The 23,762-nt window shown below is 35.8% G+C and overlaps 1 protein-coding gene and 1 long non-coding RNA gene across 2 annotated transcripts; both read left to right on the forward strand.

Annotated features, from left to right (window-relative positions):
- Positions 1-3: 3 nt before the first annotated feature.
- Positions 4-11,144, forward strand: LOC132045033 (myosin-9-like; the record flags this gene model as incomplete). The annotated part of the gene is made up of 23 exons (XM_059435558.1): positions 4-189; positions 321-452; positions 534-643; positions 780-840; positions 1,485-1,662; positions 2,568-2,773; positions 2,855-2,974; positions 3,576-3,674; positions 3,872-4,093; positions 4,254-4,393; positions 5,362-5,476; positions 5,552-5,584; positions 5,670-5,924; positions 6,023-6,178; positions 6,257-6,463; positions 6,569-6,715; positions 8,947-9,017; positions 9,115-9,214; positions 9,291-9,347; positions 9,862-9,918; positions 10,005-10,085; positions 10,318-10,400; positions 10,509-11,144. Coding segments are annotated over 23 exons (2,940 nt in total), but the record flags the coding sequence as incomplete, so codon positions are not given.
- A 1,612-nt stretch (positions 11,145-12,756) lies between these two features.
- On the forward strand, positions 12,757-15,913 carry LOC132045034 (uncharacterized). Its single transcript, XR_009412338.1, has 3 exons — positions 12,757-13,039; positions 15,303-15,385; positions 15,494-15,913. It is a non-coding gene; the product is annotated as an uncharacterized LOC132045034 (long non-coding RNA).
- The last annotated feature ends 7,849 nt before the right edge of the window (positions 15,914-23,762 follow it).

The following is a 23,762-nucleotide window of genomic DNA, read 5'->3' on the forward strand; positions in this document are numbered from 1 at the left end:
TCTGTTCAGGTTCTATACCAGTCTGATCTATTTTTGGATAAGAACAAAGATTATGTTGTTCCTGAGCATCAAGATTTGTTAAGTGCTTCCAAATGCTCATTTGTGGCTGGCCTCTTCCCTCCTGTTGCTGAGGAGACAACTAAATCATCCAAATCATCAAAGTTCTCATCCATCGGTTCTCGTTTTAAGGTAGTACTGACTTATATACGTTTGATGAATTTTGGTGAACTGAGAATGTTTTTCATCATAGCACTATCAGGATTACCAAGTCCTTATCATTAAGTATGTGAAAGTCTGATGCTCTTATTAAACTGGTGCAGTTACAACTTACATCATTGATGGAAACTCTGAATTCTACGGAACCTCATTACATCAGATGCGTGAAGCCTAACAATCAATTAAAACCTGCAATTTTTGAGAATGTTAACATTTTGCAGCAACTACGTTGTGGTGTGAGTAAAATTTGACATTTTTTAGATGAAGAATTTCCTTTTGTACTCTTGAACTATATACTTATATTTTTGTTGTCTCAGGGTGTTCTAGAAGCAATTAGAATTAGCTGTGCTGGCTACCCTACCCGTAAGACATTCTTCGAGTTTCTGAACCGATTTGGTCTTCTTGCTCCAGAGGTCTTGGAAGGGCAGTAAGTACTAATTTTGTGTTCCTAATCCAAAAACAACCTTTTTTTTTTTTTTTTTCAAAAGCACATTAATTCATGGCGGCTTGACTTCTTGATGACGAACTGACATGCTATCTTGATTTGACCTGCTTGTGGACAGTGCCGATGAAAAAGTTGCGTGCAAAAAGATTCTGGAAAATATGGGGCTTGCTGGTGCTCAGGTTATTCGAACTTTTTGTTGCTTATCTACAAAGCTGATTGTTTATTTATTTGATGTCACAGTCAATAGTTTTACATTATTCAGTTTTGAGCATGTATATCTTTCTCGTCTAACACTTCTCCGTAACTTTAGTAGAAAATCAATATATTAGAACCTTTTTCAACTTGTTGATACGGCTCATCTCTTAAAACATATCTTTTTTACCTAATTTCCAAGGTGTAATCTCAGGTTGACCGTGCATTTTCAAGCAAGGAGCTAGGTTTTCACCAAAAGAAAGGAAAATCATATTCTTATTTTTGAGAAGTCGTGCATATCACACATAATTCTAAACCACGGTTAAGTTATCTGCAACAGTTTTATATTCACTTTTTTTATGGATTGCTGGCATGTAGGCGGGCATTTTTATGGATTGCTGGCATTTAGGTAGGCATTGCTTACTATAGTTTCTATGCTGAGGGCTAGGACTATTAATATCCCACTGTTCACATGGTTAAAATTGATTATTTGTTTTTGGAATAGTTCTCCACAGCGTTGTCATGTACATTTTACATGCAGCGGTGTTAAGGTTGATGCACTCTTTTATTCAATGTAACATGAGTTCCCAATTTATGAATCAACTATTTTGTCGGACAAATGGTTTTGCAGATTGGAAAAACAAAAGTTTTTCTCAGAGCTGGTCAGATGGCTGAGCTGGATGCACGCAGAGCACAGAAGCTAGCCCATGCAGCTAAGACAATCCAAAGGAAAATTAGAACTCATATCGCTAGGAAATACTTTCTTGCATTGCAGCAGGCTGCAATTTGCTTACAATCCTCATGCCGAGGTTTGTCTATCTATATCTTTTTCCCTGATCAACTCTTCAACTTGGGGGCTTTGTTTTGTGCTCTAGATGTTTTACGCAATGAACTAATTTGGATTATTGCAACTTGCTGGGGCATTTGATAGCTTCATTCATGTTATCTGTGTACTATTTTGGGTGAAACCTTCTAATGGAGCACAAAGGGAGTGTTTTGTTTCTGCTGTCGTGGATCAACGATTCTTGAGCAAGCTTCTGCCTGAAAGCAGTTATTCTCTTTGCCACTTTCAAATCAATAATAACGATGTCATCAGTATTCCACTCCGAGCTACTTTCTTTTCTTTCTTCAGCCTAGTATGTAAGATATGTGTTTATGGATTCAGTCAGCTTCACAATATAACCAGAGCGAGGCTTCATTACCGATAAATGCTTCTCAAAAGATGATCCTTGAGTTTTTTGGGTTTTTCCTAGATTGAAACAGCATCTAGTAGCCTTACCAAACAAAAGAAGTTTGTTTTATATCCAAAAAATATTTGGGCCATAGGTAGTGCAAAGTGGAATAAACATTCAATAAAATTATAGGAGATGCGGACCTCCTTTTCTGTATCAATACCTTTTCTCCGTACATCTGATGTTTTTCACCCTTCAGAGTTTTTATACAACCAGTTTGACTTACAAGCTGCTGAGTTCCAAAATAAGGAAATGATATCGACAAGATGTATTTGGCAGCTTTCAATATTAACACTATTACTACTATTTTGATCCATCATGCACCTGGTCTGAGATATGGTAGTAGTACCTCCATTATTAGATGGTTAAAGTTGGATCACTTACCCATCTTTATCCCATCTTTATGATTGCAAAAACAAGCACCATGTAAAGAGTATTAATATTTACTAAGTTCTGTGTTCAAACTTTGTCATGGTCAACAGGAAGGCTTGCTTGCAAAGTGTATGACAATATGAAAAGAGAAGCTGCTTCTATCAGAATCCAGACAAAATTGCGTGGACACTTGGCCCGAAAGTCCTATAAAGGACTCAAAATCAATGTCATTGCTCTTCAGACAGGAATCCGAGCAAGAGCTGCACGAAAGGAATTCAGATATAAAAGACAAACCAAAGCAGCAATTAAAATACAAGTTTGTTTACTTGTTTTCTATTGATTCAGACGGTTGACCAAGTTTTTTGTTCTCGCTATTGACTAGAAAAGTTATTTGCAGGCACATTGGCATGGTCACAGAGCCTCTTCATACTACAAGAAACTCATAATTGCATCAATTGTGACACAATGTAGATGGAGGGGAAGGGTTGCAAAGAAAGAGCTTCGGAAACTAAAGATGGTAGTTGCTGGACAGTTTTCCTTTATCACATGTTTCAATTTTCTTTGATTGCACTGAGATGATGCTCTGTTACCTAAGTAATAATCTACTAGATAAGGCCTTATGGTGCATAATTCACCTTGATTGTTGTTATTTGCATAACAAAAGACTCAAGCTATTCCGCAGCATGATGGATCACTTAATTGCTCCTCTGAACCTTTAACAGAAAGAGATGAGCATTATGAAGCTTCCTGTTGGTAAAACCCATAGAGACGTGGTTAGAATTCTCAAGCAAAGTAATAAAAACAGAATCAGCAATTTAATCCTCTGAACGTTGGAAGTCAAATCAAAAGCTAAATGTAACTAACAATGATATACATGTCACTGAGTGATGAGCTCTGAAGTCCTTTGTCTAATTACGGATTTAAACCTTCTAGTTTTACTTATTGTGGTTATCCATATAGTACCCCTTGTATTTTCTTCAAGTAGGAGAATGTATTAAATTTGTTGTTTGCTATCTGACACACTAAAATCTTATTTTTGGTCTATCCGTATCTAATAGCCTATTGATAATATGTCTTGTCGCCTGTGGATCCCTAACACACATTTCCAATACCTTCAGGCTTCAAGAGAAACAGGCGCACTAAAAGAAGCAAAGGATAAGCTTGAAAAACAGGTTGAAGAACTTACATGGCGTCTGCAGTTGGAGAAACGTCTAAGGGTAATACGCTTGCATCAAGCAGACCATGTATTTCCTTTTCCTGCATGATATGTAAAGCAAGTGGAGAATTAACCTGAAAATCAGTGGGGAACAAGATATTACTTAAAAGCTAAATATTGTTGCCACTTTTTGCCTTGTGGATTATCATAAGTTTTTCATTTTGAGAAAGGGACACTATTTGATGCATTATTTCACAGACGGACTTGGAAGAAGCAAAGGGCCAGGAAATAACAAAGCTGAAGAATTCCTTGGAAGATGCGCAAAGCAAAGTGGAACAAACGAATGCACTGCTCATCAAGGAACGTGAGACTGCTCAGAAAGCAATTGAAGAAGCAACCTCTATCGTGGAAGAGAAGCCGGTTCTTGTTGAGGATACAGAAAAGATTGATGCTTTAAATGCAGAAGTAGAAAACTTAAAGGTACCGACACTGACCTCATAACATTAACTGCAAGTGCTCTCAACCTGATGTTCCCCACCCTAGAACTAAGGAGAGACTACAGCTTACAGAATTTGTGTGAAAGTTCATCTTTTTTCCACTTACACATGGCTATCGTTTTCATGCTGATACCTTTATATAGCTGTCATTGCAATCTGAAAAGCAACGTGCTAATGATTCTGAAAGCAAGCGTGCTGAAGCTCAAGAAGCAATAGAAGAAAAGCACAAGAAGTTGGAAGAAACTGAAAGAAAAGTCCAACAACTTCAGGAATCAATGAGCAGGTAGTTACTCGAATAAATTGATACCTGTTTTATTCCTTATCTACATTAAGAATAGAGATTACCAACCTTTTGAGTCAATAAAATAACTAAAATACAGTTTATTTAACAATCCAATAGAAATAACTAAAATTCACTAATATCACAACCCAGCAAGGGCGCCATTACCGACGCTAACGGATGCTGGGCTATGACAAGTAACGAATTTCTGTTTGTTCTTCTAATTGATCTAAGGCTAAGATTCAAACTCGAGAGTAGTAGCCATGAAGAAAATTACCAAGTTGTTCTTTCCACCTCTTTCATGATAGGGAAGGTATGATCTCAGTCAAATTAGCTGCTGAAATGAATCAGGATGAGGGACAGTCATAGAGGCTTTACCAAGAAGTTGGTCATCTGATATAACTAACTCTGCCTCTTTATTAGTTATAAATAAATAAATAAAAGTATCCCCTCTATAATAGCTTAAGCTGTTAGAGAAGTTGGCTCATACAATTTCACACGGTATTAATGAAGGTGGGGTACGTGGATCCAAGCCCCTCAATTTCACATGTGAAGGAAGTGCGTTAGGTGATATAAATAAATAAATAAAAGTGTACTCTCTCAGTTTAAGCCTTTAGATGAGACCGTTCATACAATAGGTCTATTTTATTATAGATATCCATACACCATTATAAATTTGTCTTATGCCTTGAAGGTAAATACTGAAGTTGTGCTCGGAAGGATCCGTAAGTTAACAGTCCTCTTTCAGTGACTAATGCTTTTCACAGTTACCTCAGACTAGTGTCGAGGAAAGAATAGCTCTTGATCTATACCTGCTTTGAACACTTGTTAGGACATTTCAATTGAAACTAAAGAATAGACCAACTCTTGTCTGTCAGTTATATCCTTGTATTATAAAATGGAAATCTAGGTGAACCTCGGACATTTTCAGGAGTTAGTTGATGAAAATATTTTTTCCTTCTTACCAATAGGCTCGAAGAAAAGCTCACCAACTTAGAGGGTGAAAATAAAGTACTTCGCCAGCAGGCTCTGACAATGGCACAGAACAATAAATTGCTGTCTGGACGGTCAAGATCAAGTATTCAGGTAATCCTGAAAACCTTCACTCATATTGGATGTTAAATCTATAACTAATATCTTCCTGTTCTATGATATTGGCAGAGGACTGAGAGCAGCACAAGGAGTAGTAGCGTAGTAAGTCAAAGGCTTGATACTAGTTGTCTTTTTAGTATATTGCTGACCTCTTTTGTTGGTTGACTAACAATTGTATCTTGTAAAGGATCTGCATAGCACTTCATTTTCAAGGGGGGAGAATACTGAGGTGGAGGGAAGACCACAGAAATCACTTAATGATAAACAACAGGAGTATCAGGACTTGCTCATCCGGTGTATTGCACAGCACCTTGGCTTCTCTAAGGGCAGACCTGTTGCTGCCTGCATTATCTATAAGTGCCTGAGGCAGTGGCGGTCATTTGAAGTAGAGAGAACCAGTATCTTTGACAGAGTAATACAAACCATTGGCCAAGCTATTGAGGTAAGTGTTAACATAGTTATACAATATCATAGTGAAAGTACAGATCAATAAAAGAAATGTCTCTTTTTCACTTAAAAGCTAGTTTTTCTTCATTGTAGACTCAGGACAACAATGATATGTTAGCCTATTGGCTATCCAATGCATCCACTCTGTTGCTGCTGCTGCAGTGTACATTAAAAGCTGGTGGTGCTGCTGGCATTACCCCACAGCACAGGCGATCAACATCAGCCTCTCTATTTGGGAGAATGACACAGGTGAAAATAGTTCCATTTTAACATTGATATTTATCATGTATGTATAACACTTAATGCTGATTAAAAAAAAAATTATAGAGCTTTCGTGGAACCCCTCAAGGTGTCAATCTTTCTCTCATTGATGGTGATTCGTCTGGTGGAGTGGATACCTTGCGCCAAGTTGAGGCCAAATATCCTGCTTTGTTGTTTAAACAGCAGCTAACAGCATATGTAGAAAAGATTTATGGAATGATCCGTGATAATCTTAAGAAAGAGATTTCTCCACTCCTGGGATTGTGCATTCAGGTTCAAGATATTGTCATAGATCTATCTAAATATTTGTTCGAACATTGTAGAGAACATTAAATTCTAAGTGTACTAAAGCCTTTTTATGTGTTTCAATGTGTTTAGGCACCAAGAATATCCAGAGCAAGTTTACTTAAAGGGTCAACAGCACGTACACTTGCAAATGCTGCTGCTCAGGAAATTTTGATCGCTCACTGGCAAGGAATTGTCAAGAGCCTTGCTAACTTTTTGAACTTATTGAAAGCCAATCATGTAAGAGTCACAGAAACATATTACTTTTTTTCCCATGCTGTCCTTTTCTTTGCTTTCCTCCCCTTCGCTTCCTTTGAACTTAGAATGTGAATTAACAGTCCCTTGCATGATATGCAAGATCACTTGCTGTTTAACCTATTTATGAATAAAATGTGTTAGGATATCATCGTCCCACGGAATCATCTCTATGATTATATCTCATCTTTTTCCAATAACACTTCCGCTCTAGCTTATCAAAAGAAATGTATTGTTCTTCTCTCATAGATGCCCATGTTCACATGCTCCTTTCTGGAGCATGTTCTGTCTGTTAATGAACTTTTCATCTTTCTTCATTTCGTTTGACTAACAAGAAGAGCATCCTGCATATAGATGGAAGGAATAACTCACAAGGTAGTGAGAGATTTACACAGCTTTTTTTAGGAACTTTCCACAAGGTCTTGCTAACACCTGAACTGTTATATATATATATCACCTTTTGCTCCTAAAAGCCAATGAAAAAGCTCATTTGCCATACTATGGAAGTTGTTATCGTTCTTGATGCTCTCTCTCTCTCTCTCTCGCTCTCCAAATATCCACCTATATCTTTAGTATTTGAGACATTTTGACACGTGCTAGATGAGGCGCCTACTAGCAAAAAAGTCAAGGAAAGCTATCATGGTGGAGTTATTAGATGCATGTGGTTCTCCATTAAGAAATGCTGATGCTAAGGAAAATTTGGACGCTCACTGGCAAGGAATTGTCAAGAGCCTTACTAAATTTTTGAACTTATTGAAAGCCAATCATGTAAGAGTCACAGAACATATTGCATTTCTTCCCATGCTGTCCTTTTCTTTGCTTTCTTCCTTTCACTTGCTTTGAACTTAGAATGTGAATTAACAGTCTCTTGCATGATATGCAAGATCACTTACTGTTTAACCTATTTATGAATAAAATGTGTTAGGATATCATCATCCCATGGAATGATCTTTGTGATTATATCTCATCTTCTTCCAGTAACACTTCCGCTCTAGCTTATCAAGAGAAATGTATTTTTCTTCTCTCATGGATACACATGTTCACATGCTCCTTTCTGGAGCACGTTCCGTCTTTTAATGAACTTTTCAATTTATCTTCATTTCTTTTGACCAACAAGAATAGCGTCCTTCATATAGGTTGAAGGAACAATTCACATGGTAGTGAGATATTTAAAGCTTTTTTTAGGAACTTCCCACAACGTCTTGCTAACACCTAACTATAATATGTATCACCTTTTGCTCCCAAATCCTATGAAAAAGCTCATTCGGCATACTATGGAAGTTGTTGTTGTTTTTTAAGCTCTCTTTATCTCTCTCCCCTCCTCTCCAAATATCCACCTATATCTGTAGTATTTGAAACATTTTCCACTTGCTAGATGAGGCTCCTACTAGCAAAAAAGTCAAGGAGAACTATCATGGTGGAGTTATTAGGTGCATGTGATTCTCCTTTAAGAATTTCATAATAGTGATAGGAATGGTATCTTATTTTTACCCATCTGAATAATGGACTTAAGTGAACAGTACAGCAGGGCAAAGAAGAGAAAGAAATCGGAACCAGAAGTAGCTATAACAATAGGACTGAATTGGTTTTGCAGACAATTTTTAGATTTATGATTCTTACTTTGATACAATGATGAATACTCAATCTCCTCTCATCTTACTCAGATTAGTAGTATGAATAGTGAAAATCTTTGAGATTCTTGCTCTCCTAGTTCTTGTTGATTGAACTAAAGCTATGCGATCCAACTTAAGTGATTCTGCAAAGCAATGGTGTTGGGTAGCTCTCATCATTTCCTTTACAAAAGTGGCTAACATGATATAGGATATGAGATGCATTTTGTAACTTGAATCACAACTCACCTGTGGTTACTAGTTCTCTTTTGAATATATTTATGGAACTCTAATCACATTGATAATCTGTCAGTTTAATGTTCAGCATAGTTAGTTAATAGAAAGTTATTTTCATGTAATTTAAATAATATATTCTAGCTGAAGGAAGAACGGCCCAACTTCTCTGAAGAGTGTGATTGTCTGTTAAGTAATTGATGCATTGAGGCAGAACAGTCTAAATATAATAAAGTCATAAATTTATGAAAAGAAGTGATATATTGGTTACCTCATGATAGGACATTTAGACTTGGGATAAATTCTGCCTTGTGAACAATTACTCTCATTGACTTTTTCCTGAGTAGGGTAATTTTGTTTCTTGTATTTCAGGTGCCTCCATTTCTTGTGCGCAAAGTATTTACCCAAGTCTTTTCTTTCATCAATGTCCAATTATTTAACAGGTCTGTTGTCAAGGGGCATCTCATAATATCTTTATAACTTGAAGATTCAACAATATACTAAACCTTATTATTCTTTATCTGTTCCTCCTTGCTGTAGCCTTTTGCTGAGAAGAGAATGCTGTTCATTTAGCAACGGTGAATATGTTAAAACTGGCTTGGCGGAACTGGAACACTGGTGCTACAAAGCAACTGATGAGGTACCTTGGTCTCCTGCCATTGTTAAACATTATTCACCGAGTCTTTTGTTCTCACTGATGAAGGGAACTTGTTCAGTATGCAGGATTAGCTTGGGAGGAGCTCAAGCACATAAGACAGGCAATCGGATTTTTGGTAATGCATCTCATAACTAAAGATAAAACTGAATGTATAAACTGAAAAGTAAAGGCAAAGGACATGTCCTCTAGTGCATATTTTTCGGGAAAAGAAAACAACAGCAGGATTTTGCTTAGTAACATAACATAGAAGGAAATTAGAGTTGCATCTGTCCTTGCCCTGTGTTAACAAAAATCTCTTTCCGTACTTATTCCTATGCAATGTGATCATGATTGAAGATATGTGTCACAAAATTTGAGTGCACAAACCTAAAAACTGCAGTTCCAAAGAATTTGGAATGAGCTTTGTCCATATTTCATCGAGAAATTGACATAAATAGCCGTCCATAAAATAATAACCAGCAAATGTATTGTTTTTGTATATTAAAGTATAATATACATAACATATACATTTTGATACATAATAGTGTATATTTTCTGTATATTTGGCTAGAGAACGTAATTATTTTGGCACACCGGAAATGTGTAACTTGCCCGTAATCCTTAATGGTGCTCCTTTTGGACTATACTAGGTCATACACCAGAAGCCAAAGAAGACATTGGATGAAATAAGTCATGATCTATGTCCTGTAAGTACTGGACTACTACATATTCGGAAGGCTATCTCTTACGCCCATACATGATCATTTTTCATTAAGTTGTAAATCCTGAACAGGTGCTTAGCATTCAACAACTTTACAGAATCAGCACAATGTATTGGGACGACAAATATGGGACGCATAGCCTTTCACCAGATGTAAGCCATAGCTTTTGTCCAGCAAAAATTCTAGATTTTATTTTGATCCCATATAATCTATAAATTTGATGTTCCTTTGCGTCATGTAGTGCATATTGATTTTATGGCCATTCTCAAGTTAGTTACAACAATTTCTCAATTGTATGTCCTCATGCATCTTTGAGTGCCCAAAATCTTCTTACTTTTGTCCTTCTGCTGGAAATTTGAGTAGGGTTTATCAATTATTTGACAGGTTATATCCAATATGCGTGTATTAATGACTGAAGACTCTAACAATGCAGTCAGCAATTCTTTTTTGCTTGACGATGATTCGAGGTTGGATATGAAATTCTATTATCTTAAACTTGCCACTCCCTTTCTGTGAACACTCTCTTAGAATGTACTTCCGCTTATCACTGATAGCCCTTGTTGGTCATGGTGCAGCATACCGTTCTCAATTGATGAGCTCTCTAAATCAATGGATCAGATTGATATTGCAGACATTGAGCCACCCCCACTTATTCGGGAAAATTCAGGCTTCAGTTTCTTATTGCCACGTGCAGACTAATCGATCTCAATCAGACTTCAGTCCTATGAACTTGCAGCCACATCTTTGATTAGTGTGAGCATGGAGGAGTATGAATGTGTTGATCAGCTCAGGCTCACAAAAGGAACAGAAGCGCCAGTAATTGCGTGCAGCCATTGGGGTGTACTATGAGGGCGGCGGTGAAGAACTTTACATATAGTTGAACAATTTTTGAAAAATACATATCTATACTAAATTTGTGTCCACTGCTGCAAAGTAAGAGTGGATGCAGTGATACCTCTATGCTAGTAAGAGGAATCTACCCGTAATACATGAACAGGTGCCCGTTGCTTTTGTACTAATCAACTATGTGCAATACAGAATAGAAGATCTTCAATCTTCATGCTCATGTATGTTTGGAACATTTTGAGGGGAGTTTTGAGTTGTTGATTTTTTTCCAACTTTCATATCAATTATGGAGAGAGATTGAAATGTCTTGTCATGCATAGCGGCGCGAATTATTGCTTAAAATAAAGGCTATCTATCAGTCTTTTTTTTTTTTTCCAACAGGTCTTAAATCTTCACACGAGTAATTTTGGGATGATGTTTGTTTCGATGAAAGGTTGGTGTAAAACCATTCTTCATATACCTCAACGCCAATAATACAAGTGATGATTCGTTTTGTTTCTATATATATGATATGATATTTTAAAGACCTTGTTTGTGTTCATTTTGGCGATTTGTTATGTGAATTCAGATTTTTTTTTCCTCGAGTGGATTAAGTTGTTGAGATGATCCAAAGATAAGAGGAACATGCAAGCAAGTCATTTCGACTCCCACCATAATAGATATCAATGCACTCAATAGTTGATGTTTCCGTTGTATGATATTAATTCCTTGAGTTTTCACGTTGTCAACTGAAAAAATATGTAACATTAGAAATTTGAAGGATTTCTTTAAACCTAAATGACGTGCATTTTGAAATTTTATCTTGTTTGACTAGATACATGGAAGACCGGGGCAGATGTAGCTCTTTATGCCTGGTAATAAATCAACTACACCTCAATACTAGAAGATTATATGAATCCTCTGTGCTCATTATGCCTTTTCTGTCCTCAAAGCTTCCACAGTTTGTCATATAAGGCAAATTGAGGGTTCTCCAAAACTAATTTTGTTAAGCTTTATCACTAACAATTTAAGGAAGAATAACTAATTTGCAGAAAAGAAGAAGAAGAAGAGAATCTCATTCATGATGAAAAATGCTCCTGGAACTGTATTACACTTCATATAGTGGAAGCATTGGCTAACAAACTCCGGGCCCCACCTAACAAGAAAATGGACCACTTTAGGGACTTAATTGCAAATAAACAAAGAGGAAATAACAATACTTAAGAAGCTATTCTCTAATTAGGCAAAGTTGCATAATTACCAACTTAACACCTATCATTCCTTAAGCCAAATTGTAATTTTGATGATCAGAAATGAAACTAGAATTTTTTTGAATCTCACACTTAATCAAATCTCTAACTAGATTAAGAGCACTCAGAATAACACCACGAAAGTAATGCTTCTACTCTCTAATCATTTATAATTGTGAAAAGATGAGTTCTTAAGAGAATAGTAAATGGGTTTGATAAAAGAGAATTATATGAACTATGCTAGGGTTTTGGATTGTTGTAATCATATGAGTGATGAAAAATGGTGTTAATTATATCTATATGGGATTGTCGAATCACTCAGAAGCAAGATGATGGGAATTGGGTGAAGAAAAAAACCATTAGTATGGGCTATGAAGCTTTATGTCCAGCAAGTGTTTGATAAAATGCTTAGATGACGAAAGGATGAATATTATTGCAAATATGGAATCCCTTTGACTTGTATTGCTATAGATTAAAGTTGAAAGGGTTGACGAACATTGTAAAATTTTTAAAAGAAGGAAGTTAAGGTATGTGAGACTAACTCTCAACGTTGGGAATGTTAATGATCCTCCCTACGCTACGTTTCTTTTATAACGTCACGAATTGCCTCAGAAATATAGTTAAGCTTAATTCCTTGAATAGTTGTAGAATTTCTATTCTCTAGTTTAGTAATTACTTGAATAGCTGCAAAACTTCTATTCTCTAGTTAAGGTTGCAGTTATGTATACGTATATTTGGGTCCGAGGCTGTAGCTTGTGCACATATACATTGGGCCTGAGGCCGCAGCTTATTTACATAGATAAACAGGTGGTTCCTCATTCAGTACAGGAAGTACTTTTGTTCAGTTCAGTTATCAATTATCAGTTATCAGTTCAGTTTCAGTATTTACAGTTCTTTCTTTCAGTTGCTTTACATACCAGTGCAATTCAAATGTACTGACGTCCCTTTCACCTGGGGCTTGCATCTCACGATGCAGGTAACAATTACAGGTTGACGATTCAGAGCACTAGGATTTTCGTACCAACTATTTGGTGAGCCTCACTTCTTTCGAGGCATTATCATTACTTTACAGTCTTTCAATATTTACAGACAGTCAGTGTTTTTAATACTTCAAAGGCTTCGTAAACTAGAGTAAGCTAAGACAGAGTTGCAGGCTTTTCATGTTAAGCAATGTTGGCTACAGATATGTTTCAGACTTATATTAGTGTTTTTGCACTTTGATTTATATCATTTTGACTTTCAGTATATCAGCATGTGTTAGTTTATTTTCCGTATTCAGTATGTTACGATATGTGATTTAGCTAGTCAGTTGGTTCGCTCAGTCACATGTAGTTAGGCAACGGGTGTTGTGTTACGTCCAGGCCCAGTTCGGAGTGTGACATACGTATATGCAAGTTACACCATACATCTTATGCAGAAACTAGTGGGTAATTGCATATTACATGGTTGGTAATAAACTGAGTGCGTAAAAGTAATGGAGATCATTACATCTGTGGTAAGGGGGAAAAGATATTAAAATGAAAAGAGAGATGTAAAGTCTGACAATTTCCGGAGCAGATGAAGTAAATAACTCATGACAATTACATGCAAGGACAGAAAAATTGTTCACCGGCTCAACTAGCAATGTAACTACTCAATCACAAAAATATCATGATAAATAGTTTCTTGGTTGATAATAAACAAAGACCCTAATACATGACCCTTCAGGACTAGGGCGTTTTATTTACAACCTATAGGTGTTTTAAGCCTTTTGCTCATAGGAATAACATCAAAAATCTTCAGCAGCAATGGCTTCTCTAACTTTAGCTCGTAGATTTTCATCCAAACTTGGTAAAAAAAAATCTCTCTATGAGTATTCTTCTTCTTCATCTAGACTTCATAATAAACAAGAGCGTACCTTTCAACCCCAAATATGGGCCCGTTCTCTTCATCTGCTTCTACCCAATACACTACCTTTGGAAACCCTTCAAAATCATCATCATCAATGAAAAACGATAGTAGCACATATTTTCCGGAGCACGACAACCCGTCTAATTTACATAGACGTGTGTCGTGCCCAAAAATTGAATATTCAGAACATAAAAAGTATCTTGATCAGTTACCTAAGGAGCTCTATAATATAACGCCTGAAGAATACCGTAGAGAAATTGGTATATTGTTAACCTCTATAAGAATGTCGAGTTTTATATATTCTTTAAGGGCTTCAGTTTTGTTTCTCGCTATGGACTATAATTATTATAGTGGGGTAGCTATACCGTTGCTCTTGCTGTTTGGGTGGCATTATGTTTCCATTATGGAAATTAAGTCGATAGCGCAGGTTATACAATTAAGGAAACTTGAGGAACAAGGTAACATACCAGTTCAAACTGCTGTTCTTCAAATCATTAAGGAAGTGAAGGAATCTCATCGTCGTCGCCAATATGCGGATCGGCTATATGGATTTTTTATTTTTATGATATGGATTTTTTATTTTTATGATTGTTTCCTCAAAATTTGTGTGACTGTAAATCATTTATTGTTTATATATACTCTTGACTAAACAGGAAGCTCCTCACAGGAAGCTCCTTTTAGACCATAAAATGTTTACTTCTTGTTTATTACAGATCAGTTATGTGAAATGCATGGGAAAACACTAGCTAGTATCAGATAAGTTACTTAATGATGGTTCTTAATATACATACTCACTGATGGGTTAATGAGAATATCCTTTTAGAACAGAATTTTTATTTCTCTTTTGCATTTTTACTTTTTGGATTTAAGTAGCAATTGTCTTGTCAAATATAGTTGATTACAATTGCTAATTAGTTATGTGAAAGGTATGGGCCATTAGTAGTACTTTTACTCTCCTCCGTTCACTTTGACTTGTCCATAATGGATTTTGTACGTCCCCCAGAAACGATAAATGAAGTGGAATGGCCATATTAATGGTGTATAGTTACAATGAGAAGCATATATTGCCTGGATATATTAACATGCGGTTTTCCTTCGTTTTTAGTTTGAAGTAACAATGACCATGATCCACTTCCATTGGGTATTCCTTACTTTGTTTTATTATTCAACTAGTTTCTGATAATCCATCCTCCAATGTTTGATTTACCTTTTCTTTTCGTCCTTCTTAGGGCTTAATTAAGCAATCCGCTTCAAATCCTCATGCATATTGATTTTATGGCCATTCTCAAGTTAGTTACAACAATTTCTCAATATTATGTCCTCATGCATCTTTGATTGCCCAAAATCTTCTTACTTTGGTCCTTCTGCTGGAAATTTGAGTAGAGTTTATCAATTGTTTGACAGGTTATATCCAATATGCGTGTATTAATGACTGAAGACTCTAACAATGCAGTCAGCAATTCTTTTTTGCTTGACGATGATTCGAGGTTGGATATGAAATTCTATTATCTTAAACTTGCCACTCCCTTTCTGTGGACATTCCCTTAGAATGTAATTCCGCTTATCACTGATAGCCCTTGTTGGTCATGGTGCAGCATACCGTTCTCAATTGATGACCTCTCTAAATCAATGGATCAGATTGATATTGCAGACATTGAGCCACCCCCACTTATTCGAGAAAATTCAGGCTTCAGTTTCTTATTGCCACGTGCAGACTAATCGATCTCAATGAGACTTCAGTCCTAGGAACTTGCAGCCACATCTTTGATTCGTGTGAGCATGGAGGAGTGTGAATGCGTTGATCAGCTCAGGCTCACAAAAGGAACAGAAGCGCCAGTAATTGCGTGCAGCCATTGGCGTGTACTGTGAGGGCGGCGGTGAAGAACTTTACATATAGTTGGACAATTTTTGAAAAATACATATCTATATTAAATTGGTGTCCACTGCTGCAAAGTAAGAGTGGATGCAGTGATACCTCTATGCTAGTAAGAGGAATCTACCCGTAATACATGAACCGGTGCCGGTTGCTTTTGTACTAATCAACTATGTGAAATCTGAGAATAGAAGATCTTCAATCTTCATGCTCATGCATGTTTGGAACATTTTGAGGGGAGTTTTGAGTTGTTGATTTTTTTCCAACTTTCATATCACTTATGGAGAGAGATTAAAATGTCTTGTCATGCATAGTGGAGCTAATTATTGCTTAAAATAAAGGCTATCTATCAATCTTTTTTTTTTTTCCAGCGGGTCTTCATCTTCACACGAGTACTTTTGGGATGATTTTTTTTTTCGATGAAAGGCTGGTGTAAAACCATTCTTCATATACCTCAACGCCAATAATAAAAGTGATTCGTTTTGTTTCTATATTTATGATATGATATATGAAAGACCTTGTTTGTGTTCATTTTGGCGATTTGTTATGTGAATTCAGATTATTATTTTTCTCGAGTGGATTAAGTTGTTGAGAGGATCCAAAGATAAGAGGAACATGAAAGCAAGTTATTTCGACTCCCACCACAACATATATCAATGCACCAGATAGTTGATGTTTCCATTGTATGATATTAATTCCTTGAGTTTTCACGTTGTCAACTGAAAAATTATGCAACACCAGAAATTTGAAGGATTTCTTTAAACCTAAATGAAGTGCATTTGAAATTTTATCATGTTTGACTAGATACATGGAAGATGGGGGCAGATGTAGCTCTTTATGCCTGGTAATAAATCAACTACACCTCAATACTAGAAGACTATATGAATCCTCTATGCTCATTATGCCTTTGCTCAGGTCATCAAAGCTTGAACAGTTTGTCTTATAAGGCAAATTGAGGGTTTTCCAAAACTAATTTTGTTAAGCTTTATCACTAACAATTAAAGGAAGAATAACTAATTTGCAGAAAAGAAAGAAGAAAAGAATCTCATTCATGAGGAAAAATGCTCCTGGAACTGTATTATGCTTCATATAGTGGAAGCATTGGCTAACAAACTTTGGGTCCTACCTAACAAGAAAATGAACCACTTTAGGGACTTAACTGCAAATAAACAAAAAGGAAATAACAATACTTAAGAGACTATTCTCTAATTAGGCAAAGTTGCATAACTACCAACTTAACACCTATTATTCCTTAAGCCAATTGTAACAGGTCTCCCTGGATAAAAAATTCCTTGTCCTCAAGGAAGGAAATTTGGAAAACGTAGTTTAAGAGTATGAACATCCTCCCATGTCGCTTGATCTTCTAGTAACTGATCCCACTGGATAACAAATTGAACAATGGCCTTATTGCCCTTTTGAACCATCCTTCTATCCAAAAGCTTTTAAGGCTGGGGGAAGAATGGGCTAGCAATATCCGGCACTAGAGGGTGAGAGATGACAGCAGGTACAGCATAGCATGGTTTAAGCAAGGAGACATGAAATGTAGGATGCAACAGAAGCCTAGCAGGAAGTGACAATTTGTAAGTGACGGTGCCTATCTTCTGCTCAATCATGTAAGGACCATAGTACTTGGCTGAGAGTTTAGTAAAATGATGTTGTGACATGGTCATCTTCCTATAAGGTTGGAGCTTCACATAAACCCAATCTCCCTCTTTAAACTGTCTATCATACTTGTGCTTATTGGTCTGATCAATCATTCTTTATTGAGCTCTAGCCAGATGATACTTGATCAATTGCAGCTTAAGCTCTCTAGTCAACATACTTCTGTCAACTTCTTCATTATCAGAATCTCTAGCCATATAAGGAAGGTGCAGAGAAGGTGGTTGGCCATACAAGGCTTCATAAGGAGAAGTGTGAATGGATGAATGAAAGGTGGTATTGTACCACCACTCAGCAAGAGTAAGAAATTGAGCCTAATCAGTGGGACAGTCAACACAATAACGTCTCAAATAAGTTTCCAAGTATCTGTTGACCACCTCAGTTTGGCCATCAGATTGAGGATGATAAGCCGTGGATAAGTTCAATGAGACCCCCTGAGTAGCAAAGAGTTGCTGCGAAAACTTGCTAGTAAAACTGGGATCTCTATCACTAATAATCTCCTCTGGCATACCATGTAGTTTAAATATATTATCCATAAATAGTTTAGCAATATCACTAGCAGAATAAGGATGAGTAAGGGCAAAGAAGTAAGCATATTTAGTGAGTCTATCCACCACCACCCAAATTGTAGTTTTTCCTTTGGACTTGGGAAGACATTCAATTAAGTCCATACTCACCCTACTCCAAGCAGTAGAGGGTATGGGTAGTGGTTGCAGCAAATTAGGTGAAGCAATAGTTTCATACTTGCTTCTCTAACAAATAGAAAATTCCTTGACATGTTGAATCACGACATCCTTCATCTTTTTCCAATAAAACAGTGAAGATAATCTCCTATAAGTGTTATCCATACCTGAGTGTCGTCTTTGAGGAGAGTTATGCCATATCTGCAACAATTCTTTACTCAGTGCCATATCATGTCCAACTACTAGTTTGCTATGCCTTCTTAACTGCTGATGAATGAATGTATAGCCCTTAATCTCCCCTTTAGATAGTTCCAAATCTTGAATGAGACTACTGAGAGTAGGATTTCTTGCCAACTAATCCTTATGTCCTGCAATAAACTAGACCTTACAATGGAAAGGGACAGAATTGAAAGTTCCACATCAGGCATCCTAAAGAGTGCATCTGCAGCCTTGTTCTCTTTACCTTTCTTGTACTCAAATCTCAAAATCAAACTGCATTAACTTCGTCACCCATTTGAGCTAAGAACCAGTATGTAGTTTCTGTTCCAACAAGAATTTCAAGGCTTTTCGATCAGTCTTGACAATGAATCAGGTACTAAGTCCACGTGGTGACTGCCATCACCAATGCTAAAAACTCCTTATCATAGACTGACAATGATTAATGTCTCGGAGATAAACCTTTACTCAGATAAGCAATAGGCCTCCTAAGTTGCATGAGTACTGCTCATATGCCAATATCACAAGCATCAGTCTCTACTAAGAAAGGAATTGAAAAATCAAGCATAGCAAGGACAGGTGTTGTAGTGAGAGCATCCTTCAAAGCTGAAAAAGCCTGAGTTGCTTGGTCATTCCATTTAAAGCTATCCCTTTTTAGCAACTCAGTCATAGCCTTATTAATGATGTCATGCCCTTTGATGAACCTTCTATAATAGCCAGATAAACCCAAAAATCCCCTACGCTGCTTAATGTTTTTGGGAATTGGCCAATCTTTCTTGCTTGGATTTTCTAGGGGTCAGTAGCTACTCCCTCAGCAAAAATAAAGTGTCCTAGGTACTCTACCTTAGGAATTGCAAAAACATATTTAGTCCTTCTAGCAAACAAGTTATGTTATTTAAGGACAGCAAAAACAATCTTCAGGTCTTGAACATGCTCAGTAAGATTCTTGCTATACACTAGAATGTCATCAAAAAAGACCAAGATGAACTTCCTCAAGTGCCCTTGGAAAATATGATTCATCAAGCTTTGGGAACTAGAGGGTGCATTAGTCAACCCAAATGGCATGACTAAATACTCATAGTGGCCAGAATGGGTTCTAAATGCAGTTTTGTGCACATCACCAGGGGACATCCTAATTTGATGATAACCAGATCTTAAGTCAATCGTAGAAAACACCGGAACCCTTGTTCCAACAATTCTTGCACCATCTTTTCAATAACATCTTTCTGGACTGAAGAGTATCTATAGGGTCTACTATTCACAGCCTTAGTTCTTTCTACCAAGGGAATATGGTGGTTAAAAGGGGGACGTTCTTAGGTGCACCAAAAAGTTTCTTGTGGTCCAATAACACTTGTCGCACCACACCAGGATTTTATCCAGTCGATTGAGAATTTCTCGCAGGTCATCGGACATGGTGTCGTTCCCACAAAGCCGGAAAGTGCTCTGATACCACTGTTAAGCTTTATCACTAACAATTAAAAGAAGAATAATTAATTCGCAGAAAAGAAGAAGAAGAGAATCTCATTTATGATGAAAAATGCTCCTGGAGTTGTATTACGCTTCATATAGTGGAAGCATTGGCTAACAAACTCTAGGCCCCACCTAACAAGAAAATGGACCGCTTTAGGAACTTAACTACAAATAAACAAAAAGGAAATAACAATACTTAAGAAGCTATTCTATAATTAGGCAAAGTTGCATAATTACCAACTTAACACCTATTATTCCTTAAGCCAAATTGTAATAAATTTCTTTTGATGATCAGAAATGAAAGAATTTTTCTGAATCTCACAGTTAATCAAGCCTCTAACTAGATTAAGAAAACTCAGAATAACACCACGAAAGTACTGCTAGAAGATCCAAATAAAAAAAATAAAAAAAATATAAAAAAAAGTCACCAAATCCATCTCGAAAACTCTAAGAACCATATCAAATATAAGAAAGGCTTATGGCATTGCTAAGTCACTACCAACGTATGAGAGGCTGATGGCATTTCCTCTTTTTTTTTTTTTTTTTTTTTTTTTAATATATAGATAGCCCCTCAAACTTGTCAACAAATTCTATTTAGACACTTGAACTACCGCTTGTTCCAATTAAACACTTGAACAGATGATAAAATGTATCTATTAGACACTTTCGGCTCAAATTTCAAATAGTTCTTTTTTTGTGTTCTCAATTGCCCATAATGTAGAAATTTAAACACTTAAAATACGGCACCTAACTTAATTATACGAATTAGTCTCAAAAAGCCGTAAAACCTTGGGCATGTTTCAGTTGAGGATATAATAACAACAACAACAACAACAACAATAACGACATGCTTATTGTATCTCACAAATCTGGTAGGGGAGGGTAATGTACGTAGACCTTACCCTTACCTTGAGAGGTAGATAGGCTATTTTAAATGGTTAACTTATCTACGTAATTGGCAATTGAGAACACGCGCAAAAATATGAACTGGAAGTGTCTAATAGGAATAATTTATCATGTTTTCAGGTGCTCAATTGGAACAAGCGGTAGTTCGAGTGTCTAAACGAAATTTGAGGGGCTACCTATGTTGCCTTTTTCTTTTATTGATAACTAAGAAATAGTAACACTACGTCCGTATCAAGGATATTAATTTGAAGAAATCATAGGTACCAAGGAAATATTCAAGTATTGGGACAAATAATAGCTGAAGCACGAAAAATCACTAATAAGAAGATAAACAAACGTATGAAATGTTGATGGCATTTGTTTTTGTTTCTTTGGCTTAATACGTTCTTCAACTTGCCAACAAATTTCATTTAAAGAACTACGGCTTGTTCCAATTAAACACTAGAAAACATGATGAAGTGTTCCTATTAAACACTTCCAGTTCATATTTTGCGCGTTTCTCAATTGCACATTACGTAAATAAGTTAATCACTTAAAATATGACACCTCATCCAATTATACGAATTAGTCTTAACAAGCCGTAAACCTCGGGCATGCTTCAATTGAGGATGATGTATATAATTAAAGGAGAAGACATATTTTAAATGGTTAAATTATCTACGTAACATCCAATTGAGAACACACGCAAAATATGAACTGGAAGTGTTTAATAGGAAAACTTTATCATGTATTTAAGTGCTCAATTGGAACAAACCATAGTTTTAAATGTCTAAATAAAATTTCTTTGGCAAGTTTGAGAGGTTGTCTATGTGTTAAGCCTTTTTCCCTTTTTTTGATAACTAAGAAATTCATAGTCACCAGCTCAAAGTCAGTGTTTAAATAGCAGATTTGATTCTGAGAACTCGTGGCACACATCCGTTTTACCACCTTTACGTCTTTTCACTTATTTTTGTTATTTTGGCTTAAAAATAAGTATTTCAAGACACTTTTTATCTTACTTAAACACTATAAAAATGCTTAAAAGTTATTCTGGCTTAAAAGTACCTCAAATAAGCCAATCCAAACAGGCTTTTATGTCTCTGCCAAGGATATTAATATGACGAAATCATAGCTACAAAACACAAGGAGGGAAATATTCAAGTATTGAGGCCAGATTGTAGCTGAAGCACAAGAAATCACTAATCAGAAGATAACCAAATTCAAACTAGTTTATACAAACCATCGCCAATAAGAAAATGCACAGCTAGTTTTTTTTTTTTTTGCTTTCTCTTGTTTTCATACTTCATATATACACTGCTTCATGCTTAAAGTCTACACAAATTACAAGATAAAAAATATAAAATGCACTGTAGAAATCTTTCAAAAACAAAACAAGGCCAATTCACAGTTCATAAACAAGGCCAATCCCATTTGTTCATTTAAGAAGTGAGGGATAGAAGCAGAAATAGAGAAGCATCACAAGGCCCAGTTTGGTATGAGAATTGAGAGAATGAGCGTGCCTGCGGTATGTAATTTAGAAATAGATTTGTATTTAAAAATTTAAATTTAAAGTCACTAATATATAATTAGGGATAAAAAGGTAATTTTAATATAAGTTTATTGGGTTATCAGTTTAACCATTAACTAAATCCTTAAAACCGATAACCGAAATAAAAAATTTACAAAACCGTTAACTCAATAACACGATATCGATAAACTAATAGTGATTTTTATTGATTCGGTTTGTCGGTTAAACCGATTTTTGCACACTCTTAAATGGAAAGTAACATTTACGATGAAATAGTCGAGGTGAGTCAACATAGCCAAGACATCACCGCTATTAAAAGTATTTTTATTTCAAACATTCAGTATTAGAAATTTACTTAACCACCTGTTCATATTGGCATCAAAATCCACTTAGCCAGATAAAGAACGCCTTATTAAGATGTTTACGGTTTGAAGCAAGAAACTCTATTAATTCTGAAAATATATCAATCATTTTACCACACTACTCATAAAATATTTTCGTTATGTAGTATATATTTTTACTTCAAATGTTTATGATTGAATTATTTCATGAAATAACACTAGTGTTGCCTTCATGCCAATAAACAACAAAAAAAATCTAAAGGAAAAAAAAAATAGTGGTCTTGAAAATAAAAGAGAAGAGAAAAAGGGTTTGAATGTGTCGATTTGACATTTCAAAAAGGGTTTCATTATTTGGAAACGAACCTAATAAATTCATGTTTAAATTAAGTATGTCAAATAGTTAAGTCACCTACTCATGTTATTTTGAAATCATTTCTCTTAAATTTAAAACAAAATATATTGAAAATCCTTTTGAATTTTACTACAATTCATTCGAGTTAGTAAAAAATTTCAAATTAAGAGATTATTTTGGCTACAGTAATGGTGTTATCGCGACTTCTTTATATAACGATTAGCAATCCTGGTTCAAATTATTTTAACAAACCATTAGCTAATGCGGATTAAAAAAGAAATTGTTGATTACTATTTTCTCAAAAGAGCCATTGCATTTTACCCATTCTCTTAAAAAATCGAGATTTATATAGCCGATCCTAACTTGTTTGGGTCCGGGACGTAGTTATTGTTCTTGTTGTTATTACTTAAAGTATCTAATTTGAACTTAAATGACGTTCTTATATAAAGAACATTAGCATTTAGTTTTAAGTGGAAATTATGTAACTATTCATAATAGATTCCAACCTTTCAAATACAGATTTCAACCTTACAATACAGATATCTTTACAAATTTAACTGTTAAGAACTAATGACTGTAAAATGCATTTCCTCAACTTTATTCTTGACCCAATAGTTATTTCATGACCAATGTGCACAAATGCAAAAGTTCGAGATACCGAGTTCTTGAGAATCAAGGGGTCAAGACACAAGAGCAACTGGAAAAATCAAGGGGTCGGGTTCCCTCACCATACCTTGATGATAAGAGGAACGTGCGTAAGACATGCTTGAATTCAAAGTTTCATTTGGCTTATACAAGTGCTCTATAGAACTCATTGCTCAACAAGAATTTCTCTTCAAAATCAATCAACTCAACAA

This window comes from Lycium ferocissimum, unplaced genomic scaffold (assembly GCF_029784015.1).
Source record: "Lycium ferocissimum isolate CSIRO_LF1 unplaced genomic scaffold, AGI_CSIRO_Lferr_CH_V1 ctg592___fragment_3, whole genome shotgun sequence".
Lineage (NCBI taxonomy): Eukaryota > Viridiplantae > Streptophyta > Magnoliopsida > Solanales > Solanaceae > Lycium > Lycium ferocissimum.